This window comes from Eleginops maclovinus, chromosome 18 (assembly GCF_036324505.1).
Source record: "Eleginops maclovinus isolate JMC-PN-2008 ecotype Puerto Natales chromosome 18, JC_Emac_rtc_rv5, whole genome shotgun sequence".
Lineage (NCBI taxonomy): Eukaryota > Metazoa > Chordata > Actinopteri > Perciformes > Eleginopidae > Eleginops > Eleginops maclovinus.
Genome location: NC_086366.1, coordinates 14562187 through 14584955, shown reverse-complemented (window position 1 = coordinate 14584955; position 22769 = coordinate 14562187). Strand labels below are relative to the sequence as shown.

The window sequence follows — 22769 nt, the reverse complement described above, 5'->3', positions numbered from 1 at the left end:
GGGTATATAAGATATCAGAGATCAGAGGTACTGCTACGATTGTAGATAAAATAACAGTGTTTTGAATGGAAAGGCATAACTTGCAGCTACACATTTCTGCACTTTTTGTCTCATTGGTCATCTTGATTGATACACAGAAGCTTACACACACATTCCCTTCCTCTGATTCATTCAAATTATTCACCAAGGTCTAAGAGTCAAACCACTTTTAGAATGTAATATATCCTATCTGGCATGGAAGTCAGCTTAGGCTCATACCCAGTCCGAATCATTTTACCCAGCCGCAAATCTCCACCTACTTCTCTTTCTTCTCTTTTTCTTCCTTTGTTCCAGACACCCCTTGTCCTTACTCCCATTCCCACTCATGTTCCCTGCTAATTGTCCTCTTCCTCACTCCGTCAGGATGCATTATGGCCTCATGTTCCTACACAGCCAAAATACACCAGGAGACTATTTTCCCCCTCCGCCCAGCTCCCCCTATCCACCCTATAAAAACTATCAAAGAGGGGTTCAGGTTGTGAGTGGCAGAGCGTGCTGTGGAGGAAATTAGGATTTATGTAGGAGTGAGAAGACGGCCTCCAATGTTATAACTTCGTGTCAGTCCTCAAACTGCAAAGTCACTTTGGAGCAGAGCCAAATACACACACACTCGCACACAGGCCGGCTTTAAAAGTAGGAACGGGACTGAAGGCATTAAAAAAAGCAGGTTTATTGCAAGAAGGATACACTAAGAGAGTGAGAGCGGGAAATTGAGAAAGAGTGAAAAAGGGTTTATGATTTCCAAGCAAGGAAGGGTTTAAACTCCTATCCATCACCTCTTCTATTTCTGGAGGAATCGGTGGTTGAGTCAGACACACACACACACAGAGGTCCTGTGATGAGTGTGTGCTTGTGTGGACATGTATGCTCATTTGGGTGAGCTGAAACAGGAGACACTGGTCTTTGCTCCTAATTATAGAGAGTGTGTGTGTGTGAGAGAGGAGAGGAGAGGTAGAGAGAAAAGTGGGTTGTGATCTTGGTGTGTTTATATCTGGCTAAAAATACAAGGCATGTTTAAAATACGTCTGCACACCAACACAGACCCCAACAGACCAAGAGTATTTCTGTCTTCATGTTTCTGACACTGTGTTATCCGTGTGTGTGTGTGTGTGTGTGTGTGTGTGTGTGTGTGTGTGTGTGTGTGTGTGTGTGTGTGTGTGTGTGTGTGTGTGTGTGTGTGTGTGTGTGTGTGTGTGTGTGTGTGTGTGTGTGTGTGTGTGTGTTTGTGATAGAGAGAGAGAGCTAGAGCGAGGCTTTGTGCCAAGTCATGCGGAGAGCTTCATCTGTTGCTGTAGAGAGCAGTGCATTTTTATATCCTCACATACTCATAACACTAGAATAAGCAATCCATCAGTCTGAAGAGAGACTGCAGCTATGATTTTCATTAGCTAATTAATGAAATGTCAGGACATTCTGAAAATACTTGTTTCAATGTCTCAAGCCTGAGACAACCCTCTTGAAATTGCTTGCTTTTTTCCAACCAACAATCCAAACTACAGAAAACCCCCCCAACACACACACACACACACACACACACACACACACACACACACACACACACACACACACACACACACACACACACACACACACACACACACACACACACACACACAAAGGCAGCAGATTATAGTTTATCTTAATTTATCTTCGAAATTCCTTTTGGTAAGTGAATCATTTCGGGCCTTAAAAATGATATAGAAAACAAATAAGAAAACACTTATTTTCCTCTATCATAATTTATAATATAATAATATTAACTATTTTATTGTTAGTATTTAGATCTTGTGAAATAGTATGTTTTATTCATCAAATTGATGGACTGTAGATGAATTACAAATTGTTCAGCTCTAGACTAAGGTTGTTATTTTTCTTTACATTTGTGTGATTTTCTTTAAGCTTCACACAATGTTGTATCTTAAGTCTTAACAAATCTAGTCTGGTCATTACCGTCGTTTCATCAAAGACTGGTGGTCATTCACTCAGTTGGTTTACATATTGGTTGTAACGCATTTAAAAATGTGAAGCGAATATTAATGCAATGATCACAGCATGCTCAGCCTTCCCTCAACCAACTGCAGTCCTCATTAGAACAACCTCTGGTGGCTAGCCATAAGACTGAGAGCACACACATGCCCACACACACATATGCACTCCCTGGCCTTCCACATCAGTTCCTCCCTGTCAGAGCGAGCTCATTACCGCCAGAATCTGGCCCTCACACTGAGCGAACCTGCTTTGCTATGCGGTGTTTTTACTCTGGCATAAAATGTCAGCTTGCTAAAAGCATCTGTGCTCTCTCCTTCCTGCTGAGAAGGAAAGGGAGGGAGAAAAAGAGAGGGATGGAGGAAGATGATGGAGAAAAAAGCAAATGTACTTACACCAAAAGGCCACGGAGAAAATAAAAGGAGGGATAAACAGCAAGGAGAATAAAAAGAAGCAAGCTGTTTTTCAGAGAAGGGGAGGAGACGTCACAGCACGACTTTGCCATGAGCTGTGTTTTATTTACCACCCACAGTATCATCTCCAAACTTTTTCTGTATCCCACTAAGTACAGTAGAGAGAACCACCATGGTATCCAATCTGTTATCAGTCACTTATGATTAGATATTCATTATCTCTGTTTGCATCTATAAATATGCCCACGCAGCAGAGTTAAACACACAGAGACACACATGGGTGGTGTTTTGATGTACGGGATGCGAGGAGGGAAATGACGATGATACAAGCTGCTCCAGTGCTCGGTGTATGATACAACAGTCACTTTCAGGGAGAGTGGAACGTATACTGTCAAAATGTGGTATCATAGTTAACATACAGCTACCAAGGCAGACATTTCATATTGTGGGTAGTGTGTGGGAGGCTAAACTGCAGTCTGCCAGCCAGTCTCCACTTAGTAATCTTCAATCTGAATTGTCTTTGTGCTGATTCAGGCTGCCGTCATTATCACTGTTAGTTTAGCTTTTTAAGAATGCTAATACTCATATTATGTGGGAATCAGGAGCTTCACACTGTAAAGTCTTGGTGGTGTCAGATATTTTTTCTTCTTGTCATTAGGAGGTGCTGTCTCTGTCTCCACCTGTGCACTGACTCAGATTGTAACCTTTACTACCGTGTGAAGGTCATCAGGGGGGGTCAACAGAGGGACTGCTGCCATGGTGATAGAGGAGGGAAAAGTGGATGCTGTATCTTCTCGTATGGAAGCACATAAGTTATATTAAAATTGTCTTCAGACTCATTAAATCGCAGGGAATAGACGCCAAATATACAACAACCATTATTTGAATACGTTTCTAATGCACTGCCGAATGCATAACTTAACATATCCCACAGAAACACAACATAAACATGGACATTAAATAGTACAAAAGATCCAAGATCCCAATTTTTCGGACTCTCTTCACCAGCAACATTTAAATCTATCGACCACTTCCTGTTTTTCCCCTGCTTGCTATATGCCGGTAAACTAACATAAGCCTAAGAGTGCTTTATCGTGGCCCAGTTGATAGCTTCCACTGTAAGAAGAAACAGGTTTATCGCTGGCCAATGTCATGCACAGATAATTATACCCAAGGTTAGTGTGACGGGATGGGCACTGATCCAACCAGCCCCAGATGGGCACCATCAGAGCCAGTGATGTGCAGCAGGGAGATCAGAGCTGGGAGCTCATCGATCCACTTCCAGGTCATTAAACCCAAGAGTGGTGTTATCGGGGAAAGCAACGTAACCCAGCAGAGATCAATATCGGATAGAGAGATCTAGCATGAGAGAACAGGAGGTGTTTGTAGCTGGCTACCTTGCAAAAAAAAAGTCAAAAAACAAAGTTGAAACAGATGTCAAATGCAATCACTCCCTACATTCTTGTGCAACTCTGTTCCACTGCTTTTTTTTGATCGTTGAAGAAATTAACAATCAGATGGATTTGTGCTGAAAGGATTAGATAATTACCGGGAGTCGAACAAAATACATTAAAAAAATGGTACTTTGATTAGTGATTATACATCTAATCGATTCATTTTACAGTAAATTGGATGTAAGGGTGTCTAGGCTGTTGTTTCAGTGTCTGGATATGTGGGACATTTTTTAGGCCCCTTGTGAAGTTATTTTTTCAGGAGGAGTTCCTCATTGTTTGAACCGATGTCATAAGAAAAAGGGTGTTGAACGCTGTACAGTGTAAAAAGAACTAGAAAAAAAAGTATTTGATAAATAAATCAAATTGACTAGGCCAGAGGAAATTATTAATTCATAAAATTGTTATGGGATTATGCACCAATTCTAAAATCTCAAAGGGAGAACACGTTTGCATCTCAGTGAGATCAAAAGGAAAGGACAAAAAAAAGGATTTAAAACAGTAATGCAAAGAGTTCAGGAAAGAGGAATAGATGGAGAGATGGGAAGGGAGAGATTATTTGAGTAGGTTGGCCTGCATGAGGATTAAAGATCAGCCATCTGCCACTAGCATTCTGGCCCTACAGGGAGATAGATAGAAAATGAAGGGAAGATTCATGCTATGCAAAGCCAACGTATCTACTTAAACACAGTGAGGCAAAGATTAAACTCACACATCAGTGAACGTATCTTTGCCTGAATTGAACTATTAAAACTGGCTAAATGTCGGTTGAATTGTTGATAAATTGCCATGTTATAATACATGCTCAATGACATTTAATGCAAACTTTTGGTGTTTGACATTTACGTTTTATTATTGCAGCATCCTATCTTTGTTGACTATTCATGCAGCACAGAGAGAGATTAAGCTAAAGGTTAAGAAAGTCCTTCCTGTGCCTTATCCTTCTCTTCCTCTTCCTCTCCGGCATTACAATATCAACAGAATGACATTCCGACCCAGTCCCACACCAACCTCACCCGCCCTCCCTATTCCACTGTCTCCTCTGCCCAATGGCCGATTCTGCATACACTCAGCCCAACAGCTCCTCCCCCATTTCTGTCCGCACCAGACAGAGAAAGCCAACCGGGGAGTGTACTCTGCTCTTTAGTGCTCCCCTCCCTCCCTCTTTTTCTCTCTCTCCCGTTCTCACACCCCTCCTCCAGTCTCTCTCTTGCTCCCCTCCCTCTTTCAGCTTTGGGGAAACAGCGATCAGACCCTGTCGTTCTCTTTTAGCAAACAGACATACCAGAAAAACAATCAGACATAGGAGAGGGTAAGAACTGAGTTGAAGGAAAGGCAGACAAGAGAATTGACCTTTTTTAGTTTGGATTGAAGAGTGGGTGAGATCCCCTCCTCTCCTTTCCGCTGGAATACTGCAGGGCTGGGAATCCTATCCCAGTCACACTCCTCTTCCCATTCCCCAAGCTCAGCAAGCTTCGCTCTAGGATGCTGTGAAGGATGGTCCACCAGGAAAACTGTTCTTACAAGGTAGTTCTCCGAGCTTCATGACACATCACATAAATTCATTGTAACTGGCAATGTCTTTGCCGTCTTGACAGACACAAGCTGATGTTGATTTTGGTGTTGTCAGCTCTTGTGATTGTAGGAATATCACGTTTATCTCCTCAGCTGAGTTTATCGTCAATCCTTGAATGTCATATTTAAACTAGGACATTGTTACACATGTGTTCTAGTATTTGTCTGTCTTTTATGGTTAGGTGATTGTGTTGTGAATCTGATGGCTGGCTGGTTGCTAAGAGAGCCCTTGACTCAAGGGAATAATGCCTTTCCTCCCCACCAACTCCTCTTCATCCAGCATAATCAATCCATGTCAAGGAGGCATGAGGTGTGCATGTAACTGCAAGTTTAGGATTTAGGTTTAGGAGACGCATATTATCTGTATGTGTTTGAGTATGGTGCAGACAACATAGTGAAATTGAGAATTAAATGTGAATAGTTGCTTAAAGGGTTGTGCCAATGTGTGCACACATGTTGTGTATGAGTGTATGACTCTGTTGTATGACTCTGGTGGGGCATGGGACAACAATGTTCCACTTAATCTGAAAAGGAGTTGGGAAGAAAGAAGGAGTCGTGATTAAAGGAAAGCACTGCATCAAGCTGTACATCTGCTTTTCTATAACCAGTGCTGCTTCTTGGGAAAGAAAGTCTGCAATGCAGTAGAGATACAGAGTGGGAACAAGCAGAGAGGTAGATGAAAGGCAGACGATATGAGCTGAATATAGGGAAGGCATCCAAGGGGAAATATGGAGTTTCTTTTGATGGGGGAAACAAGTGTAGAAAAATCAGGGAGTGATGCACGAAAAGCTGCAGAGAAACTGATGTAGGAAACATGAGGGTCCTTTAGAGATAGATGGGCCTTGTGGGTGCACTTAAAGTGTTTTATCAACATGAAAACTTGAGTCCAAGTTCATTCTCTGACAGTTCCCCTGGGTTTAAATGGAGAAGCATTGTTCTGTATGCTTTGGAACATGATATTTTGTGTTTAGTTTTTAGTTACATTGCAAAAGCTTACTTCACTGACTTTATAAACATTTCTAAAAGCTGATATCTTATCAGCTCTGTCCGATGCTCCCAATACTGGAGATTAGATTTGAAATGAACTGTCCTCAGGTCTGTAGTTTATGCTGTAATGAAACCTCAAACGTTTCAAACCATTAAAAATGTGTGTATTCATTCATCATCTTCACCAAATTGTACATGTCAGGAGGGTAAATGTGTGCTTGTGTGGGTTAGGGACCAGTTGTGTAATGGGATAAGGATTTGCAGCCTTGTTTCGTATAGCAGATACAAGCTAGATTGAGTGACAGAAAGATTGCAGGATATAATAGCAGAGCAGCAGATAAGCAGAGAAAAGTGACGCCACAGGGCTAGAGGAGACAGCAGATGAAAGGCAGAGATGAAACATTATCAAAAGAAGCATTGGCAACATAGGCTGAGCTAAACGAACAAAATAAGAACACCTTATGCATACGGTATTTCTGAGGGAAATTCAATTATACATAGCAATGATGGAGACATTGATTGATACCAGTTAAATATAGCAAGGTACAGGTTTATTGTCGACATCTGAAAGTGAACTAAGCTGAGGTGGCTTTACTGCAAGAGTTGTACTGGAAACAGGAAGATGTAACAAATAAGAGAATGAATGAGAGTGGTAAGCAGAACAGAGGGTTCAGGCTCTGATAGCAGCAACTCTCTAGAGGCCCCTCAATTAGACTGGTAACCTGGCAACCAGCAGGCAGACAGCGCCCCTCATACACATAAAACAAACACATACACATATATGGAGGGATGGAAAGAGGCAAAGCAAGATGGGGGGAAAGAACAGATGAATCATAGAGGAGATAAAACAAGGGATTTAATTAAGGGATAATATGGGAAAGGAGTAAACAGACGCAGTGGAAAAAGAGTGCGGCATGCAGGGTGTTGTCCCTGTATTTCTGTTTGTCTTGTGGGACAGCCTGTGTCTTCAGGCAATCTCTGTTTTTTAGCATCATTGTTTTCCTATGCCTTAATTTAGTATGTGGTCGTGGTCTTTCTGTCTTTTGCTGAAGGCAAGGAAAGAGAAAAGTCAAAACAGGACAAGAAAAAGAAACATGAGTAATTGAATGTCTTTCACTTCCCCATCATGTTTAAGCTGAGCCCTCACTTAGTGTCAGAAACCATTAGTTAATTTAGTCACAGGCTGACCCTGGGAGAAGCAATAAAGTGACCATTTGACCCATAGTCAACCAAAACCATCTATAAATGTAAGCCACGTCGGTTTAGCAAATAAACCACAAGGCCAAAAAAGCAAAAAGGTGAACAATTTATGATACTATCTTTACATCTAACGCTGCCGTTCATTTATAAGAGCTTGAGTTAGCTAAAGACATACAGTGTGTTTACTATAGTCTGAGGTCTCAATATGTCATTGGATTTTCAGATTCTTATGTAAATCTATAAATCTTGCAGCGGAGTATTGCTGTCAGCAGCACAACTAGCAGGATGAAGGGTGAAGGGGAGATTTATCAGGATGGCCTGTAGGAAGACTGTGAACATGCCAAGGCCTCCCAGCTTTGATTGAATGGTGAATCTTGTCACACAGTATTTTTGTGTTTGTGTATTTCCATTATATTCTCAACAAGTATGAGCAGTTTTTAATGCTTGGCTAGAGAGGAGTGAAGGTAAGGCTCTGGTGTCTGTGACTCAGTAAATTAGGTGTGGCCCGATGAATTATAAATGGGGAGCAGCTGATCAGTAGATACCACTGATGGATCATGATAGAGTTACAGAATTGATCAATAAGGCGAGACAGTAAATACACAGTATGGAAATACTGACCAAAACAAATTAGTGTAGTTTACCAGGAAGTAGTTATAGCATATAAACTCCTTATAAAATCACATAGTGTTATTTGAACATTTTTGATATGAACAAAAAAGCAACACAACAGAGACATATTTTCAAATCTGTACAGAGCCACACTAAATGTTTCTCGCTTTCCTGTATCTCACATGATTGTATAAGACTTTTTCCTATACAAACCATAATGAAGGAGACGTCGGATGACAAGGCACCTCAAACTGCAAGCAAGGTCAATAATGACTCTATTATAAATATTAGCTCATAGCATGAAAATCAACCTGTATGCTACAGGTTATATATTGGATTTGAAGCCGCATCCTAGATTCCTATAGTTCTTAAATACATCCATGGTCTCTAGTCATTATGCTGAGCCATGTTTACCGTGTCCCGTATCCAGCTCTGAAGTAATAACCCAGACAACAATAAACTCCCCAAACTACAACCTAAACTGGTCATACTGTAATTAATCACACAAACTTATCAGAACAGAGTCAACACAACAAATGATATATATCATGAACTTATGTATTCAACAATGTATTATGCTATTTACGTGAATGTGAGAACTTATTATGATATAGACTTTAGGTCATATTGTCATATTTGGTACGCACACATGTAAAAAAAAAAACAAGTGTAGTTTGAAAGTTTCTCAACTAAGTGCTGTTTCTAAAATGATATAAGACTGCACAGTGAGGTATGGTTATCCCATACAGTATATCATAGATTTGCCGGGCAGCTAGCACACTTTATTATTTGATATTATCCTATTGGCGAAAACGTCAGCCCTCAAACTCAAGCCTCTGTGTGAGTTAGCAGACTTCCTGATGGGTGGCCTCATGCTCCCTTTTGCAGCCCAATTTGTTTGGAACACACAGCATCGCCATGGAGAAATTCTTACCACGTTGCCATGGCAGCAGCCCCCGTTCCTTTCCTCCTCTTTCCAAAATAAGATCAGATGAGTCTTTAGCGCATTCCTTTAGCTTGTGTTATAATATTGTATAACCATAGACATTAAAGAAACAGACACCTGAAAACAAACAGGGATCAGGGCTGATATAAAAAGCGAGTGTATCACAGGTTTAGGTGCATTCGTACCACACACACATACACACACACATATACAGCGCTATTGGCCTTGGATCGCAGGCTTACAGGAGGTGCCAGGAACCCTCTCTCCCACAGTCACCCCTCTGTTCACTTGGAACAATAAGCCATTCTGTGCATGTATCTCTCCCTCTTTTCTCGCTGTTTCTCTCTTTCTCGCTGTTTCTCAGCTGACCCGGCAGTCAAGCATCAGATGAATTAACCTGTGTGTGTCTCAAATATGCAGCTGAAAGTATCCCCAGTCTTTGCCCTTGAACTATGACTGTATGTGTGTTTGTACACTCCCTTTGCCATTGCCAATCGGTTACCCTTCCCTTTTATCCTCCTATCTCATTTGAATCAGCTCTGACTTCACCTACACTATGAAGTCAGCCTCAGTAATGTGAATCAGCGGGGCAGACCCCACCCTTCAGCCTGCGTGTGCGGGCGTGCATGCGTGTGTCCAGCATTAGTCCAGTGAGGGTGGATTCAGGAAACAGACAGACAATTCACTCTACTCTACCCATAATCCTTAGGGATCAGCACTGAATCAAACCCACTTCCTATTTTTTCATTTAACCCCTGTGTGTGTGTGTGTGTGTGTGTGTGTGTGTGTGTGTGTGTGTGTGTGTGTGTGTGTGTGTGTGTGTGTGTGTGTGTGTGTGTGTGTGTGTGTGTGTGTGTGTGTGTGTGTGTGTGTGTGTGTGTGTGTGTGTGTGATTTCTTCCCGCCTGTTATTTTCGGCTTCTCTCTCTCGGCAGAGTAACAGATAAATGTGACTCATGTGCATCAGTATTCATTGGAGTTCTCTTGCCTCTTGTCTTTTTCTTATCCACTCTTTTGTAACCCTGTTGTCCTTGACTTTCTATGTCCTTGACTTTCTATGTTATCTCTTGTTTGTCTTCCCGTTAGATCACCTCTGAATATTTAGAATGCTTCATCCTCTGACTCGCTCATCAAATGGATGATTGATGCTGAAATTCACTCTATATAGTTTGGGTTAAATGCTATGCTACAGTTTCATTAAAATACTGGTATCTTTCCAGTTACTTGCATTTTTCATTCCAGCCATGCAACAAGCTAGCCTTTAACTCAAGATTATTATGCATTAATCAATAAAATACCTGACTTTATTACCCAAATAATGGCACTTCCACTGCAATACATAATGAATCGTGCACTTTAAAGAAATACAAACTTTTTTTTTCATCTAACAAAATAAACCAAATGCATTATTGTTTAATTTTGTATAAATAAAAGCTGGGCGCACAGTAATGGCCTGAATATAATACAAATCAATCAAGAAAAATCATCAGCTGCAATCCACAGTAATGTTATACTCTCTTTAGGTGCATATGAATTATGAGTTCATTTTTGAGTTTTCATTGAAAAGGTTCTCACATTTTTGTGTGTAATCAGTTGATGGTTTGTGTGAACTCATATTCCCCTGCAGTGTGATTCTGCAGCCATATGTGGACATAATTTTTCTGTCTGGGCGGCTATGACAAATATATGAGTCACAGGTCGATAACGTCTCGGTAAGATGAGATCATTACACACCGAAAAGAGCTCAGATTGAAAATGTAAGTCACTGATACAAGGCACAAGCAATCTCTGTATATCTGAGTGAGTGACTTTGTGTGTATAAGTATGTTTCTGAGCCAGACTAATGGTCCATTGTGCTCTGTTAGGGTTTATTTAGCTGGCCGGGGCTGTGGGGCGGCTGGCTTTTGATTCCAGACAGTGCACAATTTTTACCTTAGTAGGAAAGAACCACACTACCTCCTCTGTTAGATAAACCACACATTTTCACATTTCATTTCGCTTAAAATATGTAGGGCTAATCTACATTTAAAGTTAATCTCTCTTTTGACAAACATACACAGAATTGTAAGCCATTGTAGATAAGAGGGTTGGTAAGCTTAAAATAAAAAAAGAGTCCTAGGTGTAACTGAGGGAGAATAAATATAGACAGAAAGAGAGAGATAGTGTCCAGAAGAGGCTCCAGACATACCAATAGTAATCTAAACACACACACATGGGCAGGCTCAACACAAGTACATTGCCCTAAACACACACACTAACACATTTGTGGCTATCCCGTGGCTGAGGTGTTTCTTTCCAAACGGGTTGCGAACAGCTGCTTTCCTCACGTCAGGGCGTTAAAACAGGGGGGAAAAAACACCAGTGTGAGTTTCACCCTCTCCCTCTCTTTTGCTCACTCTGGCTGTGAGAGGCCGCCCTGACCAGAGGGTGGAAGGTAGGGAGGGTCTAAAGGGGCCTTACCTCTGACCATTGTGCTTTCACAGTCCTGTGGGAGAGGCAGAGTAGAGAGTGGAGTAGTCAGGAAGTGCTGAGGAGTGGGAGAGAAACGGTGTCACAACATGTAAGAGAAAGACAAGGAGAAGCCGCCCACAGAGTAGTAGAGTTTCCTTTAAAATGTTGTGTTGTCATACCATGGCAGAGGTGAGTTGGCTGAGAATATGATGCATACTGACTGGGATCCACCTCAAGAGTTGGACTAACCTACTGACGGGGAGTAGAGAGGAAAAGACAGGAAGACAAGGAGGGAGGGAGGATGAGGGAGGCGCTGGATAATATGGATGAATTTGGTGGAGTGGATGATGTCATCAGGCAAACATCAAGCCTCTTCCTCAATGATGACTACAAAGAGGTAAAGGGCCATGTTGTGGTTTATAAATCCATTCATTGAAACTAATGCATACTGAGGGCTACTGGAAAAACCAATGTGGTCAATGGATGTGAAATAGTTTTGGTCTTGCATGTAACTATGTTTAATTTGATGGTTTGGACAGTGTCTGCCAAGTATGTGACCACATATAAATCTACTTTATGTTCAAAATGTCTTTCATAGACTAAGATTAGAAGCTGGATACTACTCTCGTGTCTTTGATATGAAGTTACAGCCAGCAGCAGGTTACCTGAGCTTTCGGAAAGACTCAAAGCTGGGGGAAACAGCTAGCTTTGCTCAAAGCCAATGCAGATTTTTTTATTTTTTGCCAGAGGTCTTTTAGTTGGTTCCCTCTGTTCCCAGTCTTTAGGCATAACTAAGCTAATTTGCTTCTAAAGGTATGAGAGCATTATCGATATTTTCATCTAAATCTTGGCAAAAGAGCGAAAAAGCGTATTTATCAATATTACATTACAAGGGTTCTGTGTGCTGTGTGTACTTATTCAACACAGCTCAAAGAATGACGTAATGCTAGAAGTTTGGGTATTAAAGTGGTTCAATATTTGGGGCAAAGCTATGACATAATGGCGTGAGTAACCAGGCTTTTAGCCTCAAATCTGCTGCAGTCTTTGGGAGAAAAAACAGCTACCGCTGAATCTTTTCCCACAAATCCATAGTCTGGTGTTCTCACACCGAGAAGCTCAAATGTCACTTGGAGATCCATTGTCTTGTCTAAACCCACTTCATGCTCCTCATCTCTCCTCCCTCCCTTTGTCATTCTCCCCCTTTATTTTTTATTCCACTAAAACCCTCCCCCACCTCTTTTACCACCATCATCACACACACTCGTATACAGCCTTCCACCACTTGCTGAGTTTTTGTCTTCCGATTTGAATGGCAGGAACAGCCTGGAACTGACCTGAGGCTGAACCATATGAGCGGTCAGGGGTAAGGTCCCTTATCTGGAATGGAATGTTGCACTGCCTAGACAGACAGGTCTCAGATAGCACGGAAAGAGAAGGTCTCACACACAGGATGTGGACTTTGAGCCTGCATTTTCTGAAGGAATATTGAACATTTCCCCCCTGCTTCCAGCTTTTCCAAGTTCACCTATAACTGTCTGTAGCTACATATTTAGCTTTAAGGGTTATGAAATCGGTCTTGTTTTAATCAAGGAAAGATCATAAATGTGTGTATTTTCAAAACTGTGCAACAATTTGTTTAAATAGAAGAGAGTTTGACTTTCAACTATACGTTTATAAATATGTACGCAAAGATGCAATTTTAATCCAACCCAAGCCTGCAAGAACATTTGTGTGAGCTGTGAAGCTATTCAGCACAGTCTATACACACTCTGTCTATCTCTCACACACACACACACACGCACGCACGCACAGGAGACACTGTGACCTTGTATCTGTTTGGAGAGCTGTGAGCTCAGCGGCAGCTCACTGTCGGGCCTGAAAAACATATCAGTGTAGCCTTCCAATTTCTTGCAAACTCACATGCGCATATCACTCTTGCTCCACTTTAATAGACACATATCCCTGATATACACAATTTGGTATTTGTGTGTGCATGTGGGCATGTGTGTCGGTTCACAGAGAACAGTTGGTTCCTGTGTTCAACATGGAATGAGGTATGAGCAAGGGAAAAGCCTTCATTGTGAAAAGAGAGGGAAAATGGAGGAAGACGTATTAATAGATGAGGAGGATCTGATATTTTGGAAAAGGACAGAAATCCGTAGGCAAACAGAGATCAGATCTCGGACCACTAAATAATTTTGGCCACAAGGGCCAGCATTTTAGTAGAAGATGCTATGTGTTAGCACAGATAATTAACTCCATCTCCCTTGTCTTATAATGTTTTTTCAGGGAAAATGTCAGGGCTCAAAACAAGCACCCTCTAGGTCTGTGGATGAATGGTTGTATTGCAGAGTGGAGGAAAAAAATGTCTTTTTCAATGAGGGTTTTCCAACAGAGGAAATTGCTTAGTGAATTTTAGGAAAAACACAAATTACCCCAATTGTGTTCCCTCCAATCTAATTTGGACGGTGAGGCTCTAGCGCTCAAGGACAGGAAATGAGGGCGGTGGTTAGGACTGTCACTCATTCTGTCTCTCTCTCGCTATTCCACTTCCCACATGCAATGTTAATGCAATGGATCCTGCAATTTCCAAGTCCATGTGGAAACTTGATTTGCAACCTCATGATTTGATACTGTTTTATAAGAAGCTCTTATGAGAAAACTTACCAAAGTGCTAAAACGGTTACAATAACGTCATATTCATGTCAGTTTAAGCAAGTGAGCCAATCGAAGGGGCAAACGTTTCTTATTTCTGTTCATAAAATACAAGCTTTGCATTTCATTCACACTGAACTAAAATTGAATAAAAGGCACACCTGGATGGGGAGCACACATGTGGGAACTGTGAACATGACAGGAGTTGTTTGCTTCCTGCTTAAAGAGACTCTGATAATTAATTTATTTTACTTCCAAGGTAGTACCCTGAGATTTACATAATAGCCAATATAATTTAGAATGACAAGAAGACAGAAATATAAATAAAAGGCAGGACCATCTGTATCCTACCCATCTCACACATCCGACGCTCAGTGACTCATTCCACACCTTTGTAAATGGTTTATTGGGCTTCCATGATGACTGTTTTACGACACACAGCCCACCCAGACACAAAAACAAGCACACAACACAAACATACCGTATAACAGATGATGTCAATACAAAGATAGGATGTTGGTTTGTCAGGCAGGTGTCGGATGCATAGTTGGTGTCCTGAAAACAAATACAACTGCAGACCAATGGTAACTTCTGACCAGCAGTGCTTTATTCCTCCTTTTTAATGAGAATGTGAAGTATTCCCGTAGATTTCACATGTGACAATACATCCTCATTAGAAAATAAATTGGCAATTATTTTGATCATAGATGCATTATTGATAATCTTTCTAAAACACCAAATCATTGCTTCACCAATATGAGAAATAGCTGCTTTCTTTTTTTGTGACCTTTAAAAAAGTAATTTTTGGTTCTGGATGTTGGTATAACAAGGGGCAGTGAATGAAAATATTGTTTATTGTGAATCACTGTAGCAGCATCTTCTGTGTGTTCTGCTTCATATTTATATTTTATGTATAACAAGTCTCAATTATATCATTTGATGTAAAATGCTAGACTATCTCCTTGTGTTCATGGATTTTGTGATTGCAGTTCAAATCACCTTTAAGCTATTGAACCTATGACCTGTTCGGAAGTAAATCAACAAGTTCCAGTCATCGGCTGAAGCTGTAGTCTGTGTGTGTGTGTGTGGGTGTGTGTGTGTGTGTGTGTGTGTGTGTGTGTGTGTGTGTGTGTGTGTGTGTGTGTGTGTGTGTGTGTGTGTGTGTGTGTGTGTGTGTGTGTGTGTGTGTGTGTGTGTGTGTGTGTGTGGTCTTGCATTCATTTGCATTCATTTGTCGAGCTGTAAAGTTTGTTATGAGGCCATTTGCAGCATTCTGAGGCAAAACACCCCCGAGTCTTCCTGAATGTCTTCCACCTCGTATTTTGCTCATTTTGGTTTTTTTCTCAGCACTCACCGGAGTAAACTGTGAACAATTCCCAGTGAACCTGTTGTTTCTCGGAGCAGCTGATCTGTGGAGTAACGTGAGGTTGAGTTATGTACGCGTACGTACATGTGTGTCTGCACTGTACCATTCAGGCTGCTGTTGAGCTTTTGAAGCAATTAATAGAAATCCTCAAGTGTGTTCATGTTGACTCAATAGGCTATCTTTCAAGCAAACACACATACACACACACATAGCACCAGTGCCAGGTCCTGTCCAGTGCCAGTGTGTGTGCTGGCAGTGCCAAGTGTGTCTTGCGGGCTCTTGTGTGGAGTGGGATTATGTTAATTTGTCCTTGGTGGAGACACTCTCACCAACGCCTGCACTCAGGAGAGACACACAGGGAGAGAAGGAAAGAGGGAGCGAAGGAGTTGAGAAAACGAGTGGGAGAGAGCTGCGGTGGTAATAAGCAAGAGGGAAGAACAAAACGCACAGCAGAGAGATAGAAGAATAGGAAAGGCCTTAGGCGATGGAAAGAAGTGGAGATGGAAGGAAAAGTGTGGAGTTTGGGATAATGAGGAAGATAGAGAACGACTGGGGAGGTTTAATCAGGAGGATAAAAAATGAGCAAGAGAGGTAGTGAAGAAAGAAACGATGATGAATGTGGGAGCAAGGGTTGAGGGGCCGTAACTGAAAAGAAACACATTTTTTAGAGAAAGGATTGATCAACCACTTCTCACCTCGATATCTCTGTTTTTGTGAAAGTAGAGATAGAAATGAAAACTATGGGGTTAGGGGGGAGACAAAGGGAATTGAGATACCTGGCCATGGGTTTTGTGTAACATGGTTTACTTCTTAACCCTCATACACCACTGATAAACTTTTAAAACGTTCAATCCTAAAGTATTGAAACTACTAGATCCCAGCCTTGGGAGGAAAGGCCCTCTAAGGTGTCACAATATATTATATTATATATATATCAACCAAGTTGAATTTTCAATGGATATAGTGCAATGTTGTAAATGCACGGTATTTTTAAACCTTCAAAACCAACCCTGCAAAACAAACTCTGCAATCACATACATTTTTCTCTTCTTAAACTTCTCATTTTCTGTCCTTCAGGACTCGTGATTTCTGATGACAAGAGCAGTGTTTAGACTGACTGAGTGTCTGACTTTTTATCAAAAAGTCCTACCAAGTCATGTTAATTTCGAATGCTTGTGTTCAGCAGAAGCATGTATGGAAAGTGCCTCAGAGAATGTAACTCCCATTCCTATTTGATTAGAAACAGTCTGAGTCGTTTGTTATTTGTTTGCTCCTCAGTTGGATGTGTTTACCTGCTATCAGCACAGACATCCTATGGGCACTGGTGTGTGTGAGCGTGTGTGAAGTGCTGCCAAAGCTGAAGCTGCCATAAGTTAGGAATTCAGGATTGGGAGGAAGCCAAGCGAGAGCGACTGTGGAATTGTGTAACTTTGGGATTCTTGCAGATTCAAGCATGTGTGAAACGGTTCCTCTCTGGAGTTTACCAATATGTAGACTAGAAGACCTCCTTTTTGTGTGTGCTTGTGTGTTTGTGTGTGCGGTATTAAAGCAGTCACTGGTTGTTTTTTGAGACAACAGCACCACCTGCTTGTGACTTTTAGTAACATAAACTTGTAGTGATCCCTACTCAGATATTTCATTTCATTTTTTCAGTATTCCAGCTGACTCCACACTTTGTTAAAGAGCTTGTTAGGGTGACACTGTAGCTCTTTCTGTAAATGAAGAGCAGGCTGCTGTTATTAATATACTGACACGCGAGATTTGGACTGTCAGAATGTGTTTGCATTAGCTTCTATTTTTGCATACAGCTAGTAAACTATACATAAGTACCGTGGTTTGAGGTGCCATGGCAACAACCATAAGCTTAAGAATGTTTGAGAAAGATAACTACTGTAATCCCTACCACCCTAACCTTATTGTTAAAGGTGATCATAAAGACTTCTAAGGAGTAACCTTATCTTGTCAATGTTTTGTTGCAGGCCCAAAAGAATGAGAGGGAGTCAATCAGGCAGAAGTTGGCCCTTGGCAGTTTCTTCGACGATGGGCCGGGCATCTACACCAGCTGCAGCAAGAGCGGCAAACCCAGCCTGTCCTCACGGTAAGACGTCTAACATATGACTTATTTCTTGAAACAAAAACTGTGGTTGGTGGTTTTCAGGCCTTTTTTGTGGTCAGATCTCTGTCTGACGAAGGATGCCATGAAAGGGGATCCACCACAGAGTAAAGAGCAGTATTTTAGTGTCAAAGAATTTCAGCAGTATACAAAAAAATAAAAAATAAATAAAAAAACACAACCTGTAGGGTATGGCTCTTGGAATGATTAACTGTGTACCAGTAAAGAAAGAACACACATTGAGGAAGAGAATGACAGGAAGCAGAGAGGAATTGTGAAGTGTGAGTGAGCCACAAACAGACAGCCTATGAAGCTTTCACTTCTCAAAACACACACACACACACACACACACACACACATACACACACACAAAGACGCTAATATCACCTCCTACACTGTTAGTTACTGGAACTAGACGTTCTGTAAACACTCCAGTGCTCTTTGTATTCCTGTGATTTGAATCACGTGGATTCCTCAATAGTGCTGGTATGACTGATACTGATGATTAGAGCCACATTGATGAGTATATGGAAATAGTAAGATGACAGTAATTTGTGGTATGCTTGTCTGTGGTGGCCACGTCACACTGTATCAGAGCCCATCTGATTCTGGATTTTTGAGTGTGGTTGTAGAAAAAATTGCCTCATACCAATATCTGTACTGAGTGACACAATTATAGTAAAAGAGTTATAGTATAGTCTATAGTATATTATAGTTAATGGCACACTGGCAGCATAACTGGTAGAGGGGACCCCTATGTACCAAGACCGAGTCCCCTTTCCCCCTCGTCCTTTTCTGTCTATCTTCAGATATTGATAAAGGCAAAAAGCCCAACAGAAATAATGTAACAATTTTCTTTAGGATTTATGTTTGCAGGTTCTTATACTTACGGATAGCATATTGGCCATAATATCGCTGATATATGCAATAATTTCGTTTTGGTGGTTTGCTTCTTCCCCCAAAAAATTCAGGCCCTATTTTAATGAGGATTGATTGGATGCTGTGTAATCAATCAGCTCTGCTTGTAATTACTGCATTGAATAAGCAGATTATTGATCCACAGTGGGCTGGGTCTACACTTAGTGATATTCTGCTGCTTCGTGGAACAAAAACACCCCCACCGGTCCCAGGCAGATTGGATCAGACCTACCGGAGGCTTCCTGGATCGATCTTTATTGAAGAAAGAGGGGAGATGATTAAAAACGAAGGGCCTCCTTTATTCTATCATCAGCCAGCACTTTGCTCTGCTGGTGAAGGCAGCTTGCGTCTGTCAGGTTTTTCTCCATTTTTCTTATTTTTTTATTTTCACTTTTTCTCTCTTTAACACATTTCAAAGAGTACACAGTTCACTTTGCATACTCTAAATCGTTTATTGAGGCAAAGCACTTTGTTGAACTCATCACAGGTCATTTGTAATAGCTGCTGAGCTGTGAACATTGCTGTCTGTATTGGCCCTGGTCCGAGTCGATTACTGCAGAATGAGCCCACTGTGACCTGACTTGACTCTTATCTGCATTTATGCTAATATCAACATCTCTTCCTGCAGGCTTCAGAGTGGGATGAACCTACAGATCTGTTTTGTCAACGACAGCGGCAGCGACAAGGACAGCGATGCTGATGACAGCAAGACAGAGACCAGTCTGGACACACCTCTGTCCCCCATGGTATGCACCGTGGCCATTTGTGCACTTTGAAGCCTACACAGAGTTTTGATAGCATTTATGTAAAATTCAAGATTCAAAAGAAATACTTAAATCTTGAAATTTTGATTTACAGAGCTGACAAATGGTCAAAGAGTTCAAGAAATGGATCTGATCGTATGAAAGTGAGATTTAGAATAATGAAAGCATTAAAACGATGGAGGTATTCATTATGAATCACACAGATAGATTGTGGTTTAGGTTGCTATATGAATGTCTTTGCTCATGTTTTCTGGCCCGTTAACCAATTCAAAAGTAGCAAATGAGAGGTGAACTGGAATACGCTCACCATGGCCATGGATGACTGGCCTAATTAACCTCTCACCAGCTTGAGACACATTTAACAGTAAGAGGGGGAGAAGAGGAGAATTATTATCACCCTACATGTTCATCTGCGCTCTCCTCACATCCCATCACTGATGTTCCTGTCAGTGTGTGAAATCTACATACTAAAATGCAAAGAATACATTAATATTAATCTTCCGACCTGGTCTTTCTTGTCTTTACTTTTCTTTCTCGTTTCTTTTTCATTGTCTTCTCCATATTGAATTCCACCCTTGCCACACTTTTTTCCCTCTCTTCCTTCTCTGTCCTGCCTGCAGTCCAAGCAGAGTTCATCCTACTCGGACAGGGACACCACAGAGGACGACTCTGAGTCTCTGGAGGACATGGACTTTGTTAGTCGACAGAAGAAGCTGCAAGCGGAGGCAAAGCTGGCCCTGGCTATGGCCAAACCCATGGCAAAGATGCAGGTGGAGGTGGAGAAACAGAACCGCAAGAAATCACCAGTGGCCGACCTGGTCAGTACCAGATTTGACGTTGCCGTTGACCATGAATGTTTGGATTAATAAGTCAAGCTTTTGCCAAAAAAAACATCTTATTTTAGTCTTATTTTCTATATGACTCTTATATTCCTACATATTACACAAATCATGTATTTATATTTATAGAGATAATGTTAGCATGCAAATACTAAACGCAATATTAAAACTGGAACCATTAAATCCACTGATTTATATAAATATAGTAATAGAATAACCAAGGCATATTTGCTGTTTTAAGCTTTCAGTTCTGCTTTAGCACCTATACTCATTTTTTTCATATTAACAATGGATCATTTGTTTGTGAAAGGAGTGTGTTGTAGTGATGAACTAACTTACAGAGAATTCGCTCTGTCCTTTCCTTAGCATCTTTCAGCTCATGTTAAGATTTTATCTTTACTGATTTGATTCTTTCTTATAGCTCTCATTGGTTTTAGGCACAGAGCTATCTGTTTTAATCAAAAATCCCAGTTAGTGACAAGCTGGGAAAGAACGTGTGACTTTCATCTTCCAATCCTTTTTGTTCTCTTGAGTTGCTAGAGAGAAGAGTGATTTTTGGTTTCTGGTGGAGTACTTTGAATTTTCCATTGTTGTTTTCTAACACCTCTAATGTTACAGATGATGGTTTAAAGCAAAACCATAGTATAAAACCAAAACCCTTACTGTAGGTCGTAGGGAATATTTTGTGTAAGCTTGTAACCTTTCGCTCAGTCCTGTGACCTCTTCACACACGGACCATTGGTCTCCTCACAGCTGCTTGTGTACTGCTTGTTTTCAAGTTAGCCAGTTGTCTCCTTCCTCTCTGTCCTCCTCTGGCATAGGCTAACGGCCTTGCAGGTGCTGTTATCGTCATTAAGGAGGGGCAGCCCGAGTTTCCGCAGCCTTGTCCCCACAGTGGGTACACTCTCACACCTGTTCTTAGATTGGTTTTATTGTTTGGGGCTGAGCCCAGATGCTTCGTTAGACACCTTATGTGTGACCGGGATGTCAAGTTTTGATGTATTGTCCTAGATTGTTTAATCTGTTGCTCTGAGAATGTTTATTACCAATTTGGAACTAGTTAAAACCTCTTCCTATCCGTGAGACCTTCAGAATTGGTTTGGCAACCGCTGTGGCAACTCGTGTCTACCGCAAATGTCTTGTTAGTTCTCCGGCCGTAACTCCCAATAAATCCAACAGTGTTTTGCCATCAAGTTCCTGCTCTTCAGCGTCTCTCTGTTTCGTCTCTGTTGAGAATAGATGGGTGGGTTGAGTTTCAGTAAATATGAGTGTTGTATGAGCCGAACAGGTCACATGTGTATATTTTGATTATATGATAGTAAGCGTCCCCCCACCCCCTCAATTACTTCGTCTTGGTCCATTTAGAGGAAAGAAGGTGATGACCACCCTGCTCATAATTTTTTCATTCAATTCTATCTGCCTCACTGCCTCCTCAGGAGCACACACACTAACCCAGTCACACACCCACGCTGTCAGATTTACACACACTATATTTCCGCCCAGAATTGCGTTACTTATTCAGAGCAGAGTGGGGCAGCTCGGCTGGGTCCATCTATAATTCATACGCCGGAGAGCATTGACTTCAGTGTTTAGGGACACAGCAGTGAGTGCTCTGCAGGCAGAAAACTATGCTGTCACATCTTGACTGAACAGACAGTGAATAATAAGATATATTAAAGACACAATCATCTGCCATAACCTCAGCACTAGAGATCAATTAAACTGTAAAAGTTACATGTGATAAACGCTTCCCCAGAACACTGATTCTTAACTAAGGGGTACTAAGTACCTAGGCTATGTGGGAAAGCAATTGAGTGACATATCGAAAAAAGCTGCCTAAAAACAATAAATATATTATTCAAATACTCAGTTAAGATAGGGTAGCAATTTTTAACTGTTTTAGTGTTCAAATTGTTAGCCTATTGTATATATATATAGTATTGTATAAACAGTTAAAATTATAATCTCTATGTAATTTACAGTTGATATAACTTGCAAAAATAGTGATACACAATTAGTTAATTAAAATAATTAGATGAACAATAATAATAATTTGCCCAAAAGTAATGCATAAATAGTTAAAATAATAACTTTATGTGATGGATACATTTTCAAAGTGGCCAGCTCCAGAATTATTGTGGTAAACATTGACAACTGAATTGTATAAAAAAGAATTGTTAGAAACCACTTTTGTTTAATTTAACTGATTAAATACTGAAGTTCGTCTGATAATATAATTATACCCACAGTGGGGACATCTGCAGTGTTATAACAACCACAGCGTGCAAAAACAAGTTGAAAAGGAGGAAAAAGATCATTCATAAGTGAACAGCAAAGAGGCGTGGGGGTAAAATAAAGACCAATCATGCTTGTCAATGGCAAATAAAGGGAATTCGGCCCGCTCAATAAGCCTGCATCCAACTGTTTGCCTGTGTACACAGAGTCACTGACAAAA

General features: G+C 41.0%; 1 protein-coding gene across 1 annotated transcript in view; it reads left to right on the top strand.

The window, feature by feature from the left end:
- Positions 1 to 22769, top strand: part of schip1 (schwannomin interacting protein 1) — a 182317-nt gene that overhangs the window by 155158 nt on the left and 4390 nt on the right. Inside the window, exons 10-12 of the mRNA XM_063906737.1 lie at positions 17660 to 17778; positions 19340 to 19457; positions 20096 to 20293. Coding sequence (XP_063762807.1) covers positions 17660 to 17778; positions 19340 to 19457; positions 20096 to 20293 — 435 coding nt within the window. The remainder of the gene's footprint in view (positions 1 to 17659; positions 17779 to 19339; positions 19458 to 20095; positions 20294 to 22769) is intronic.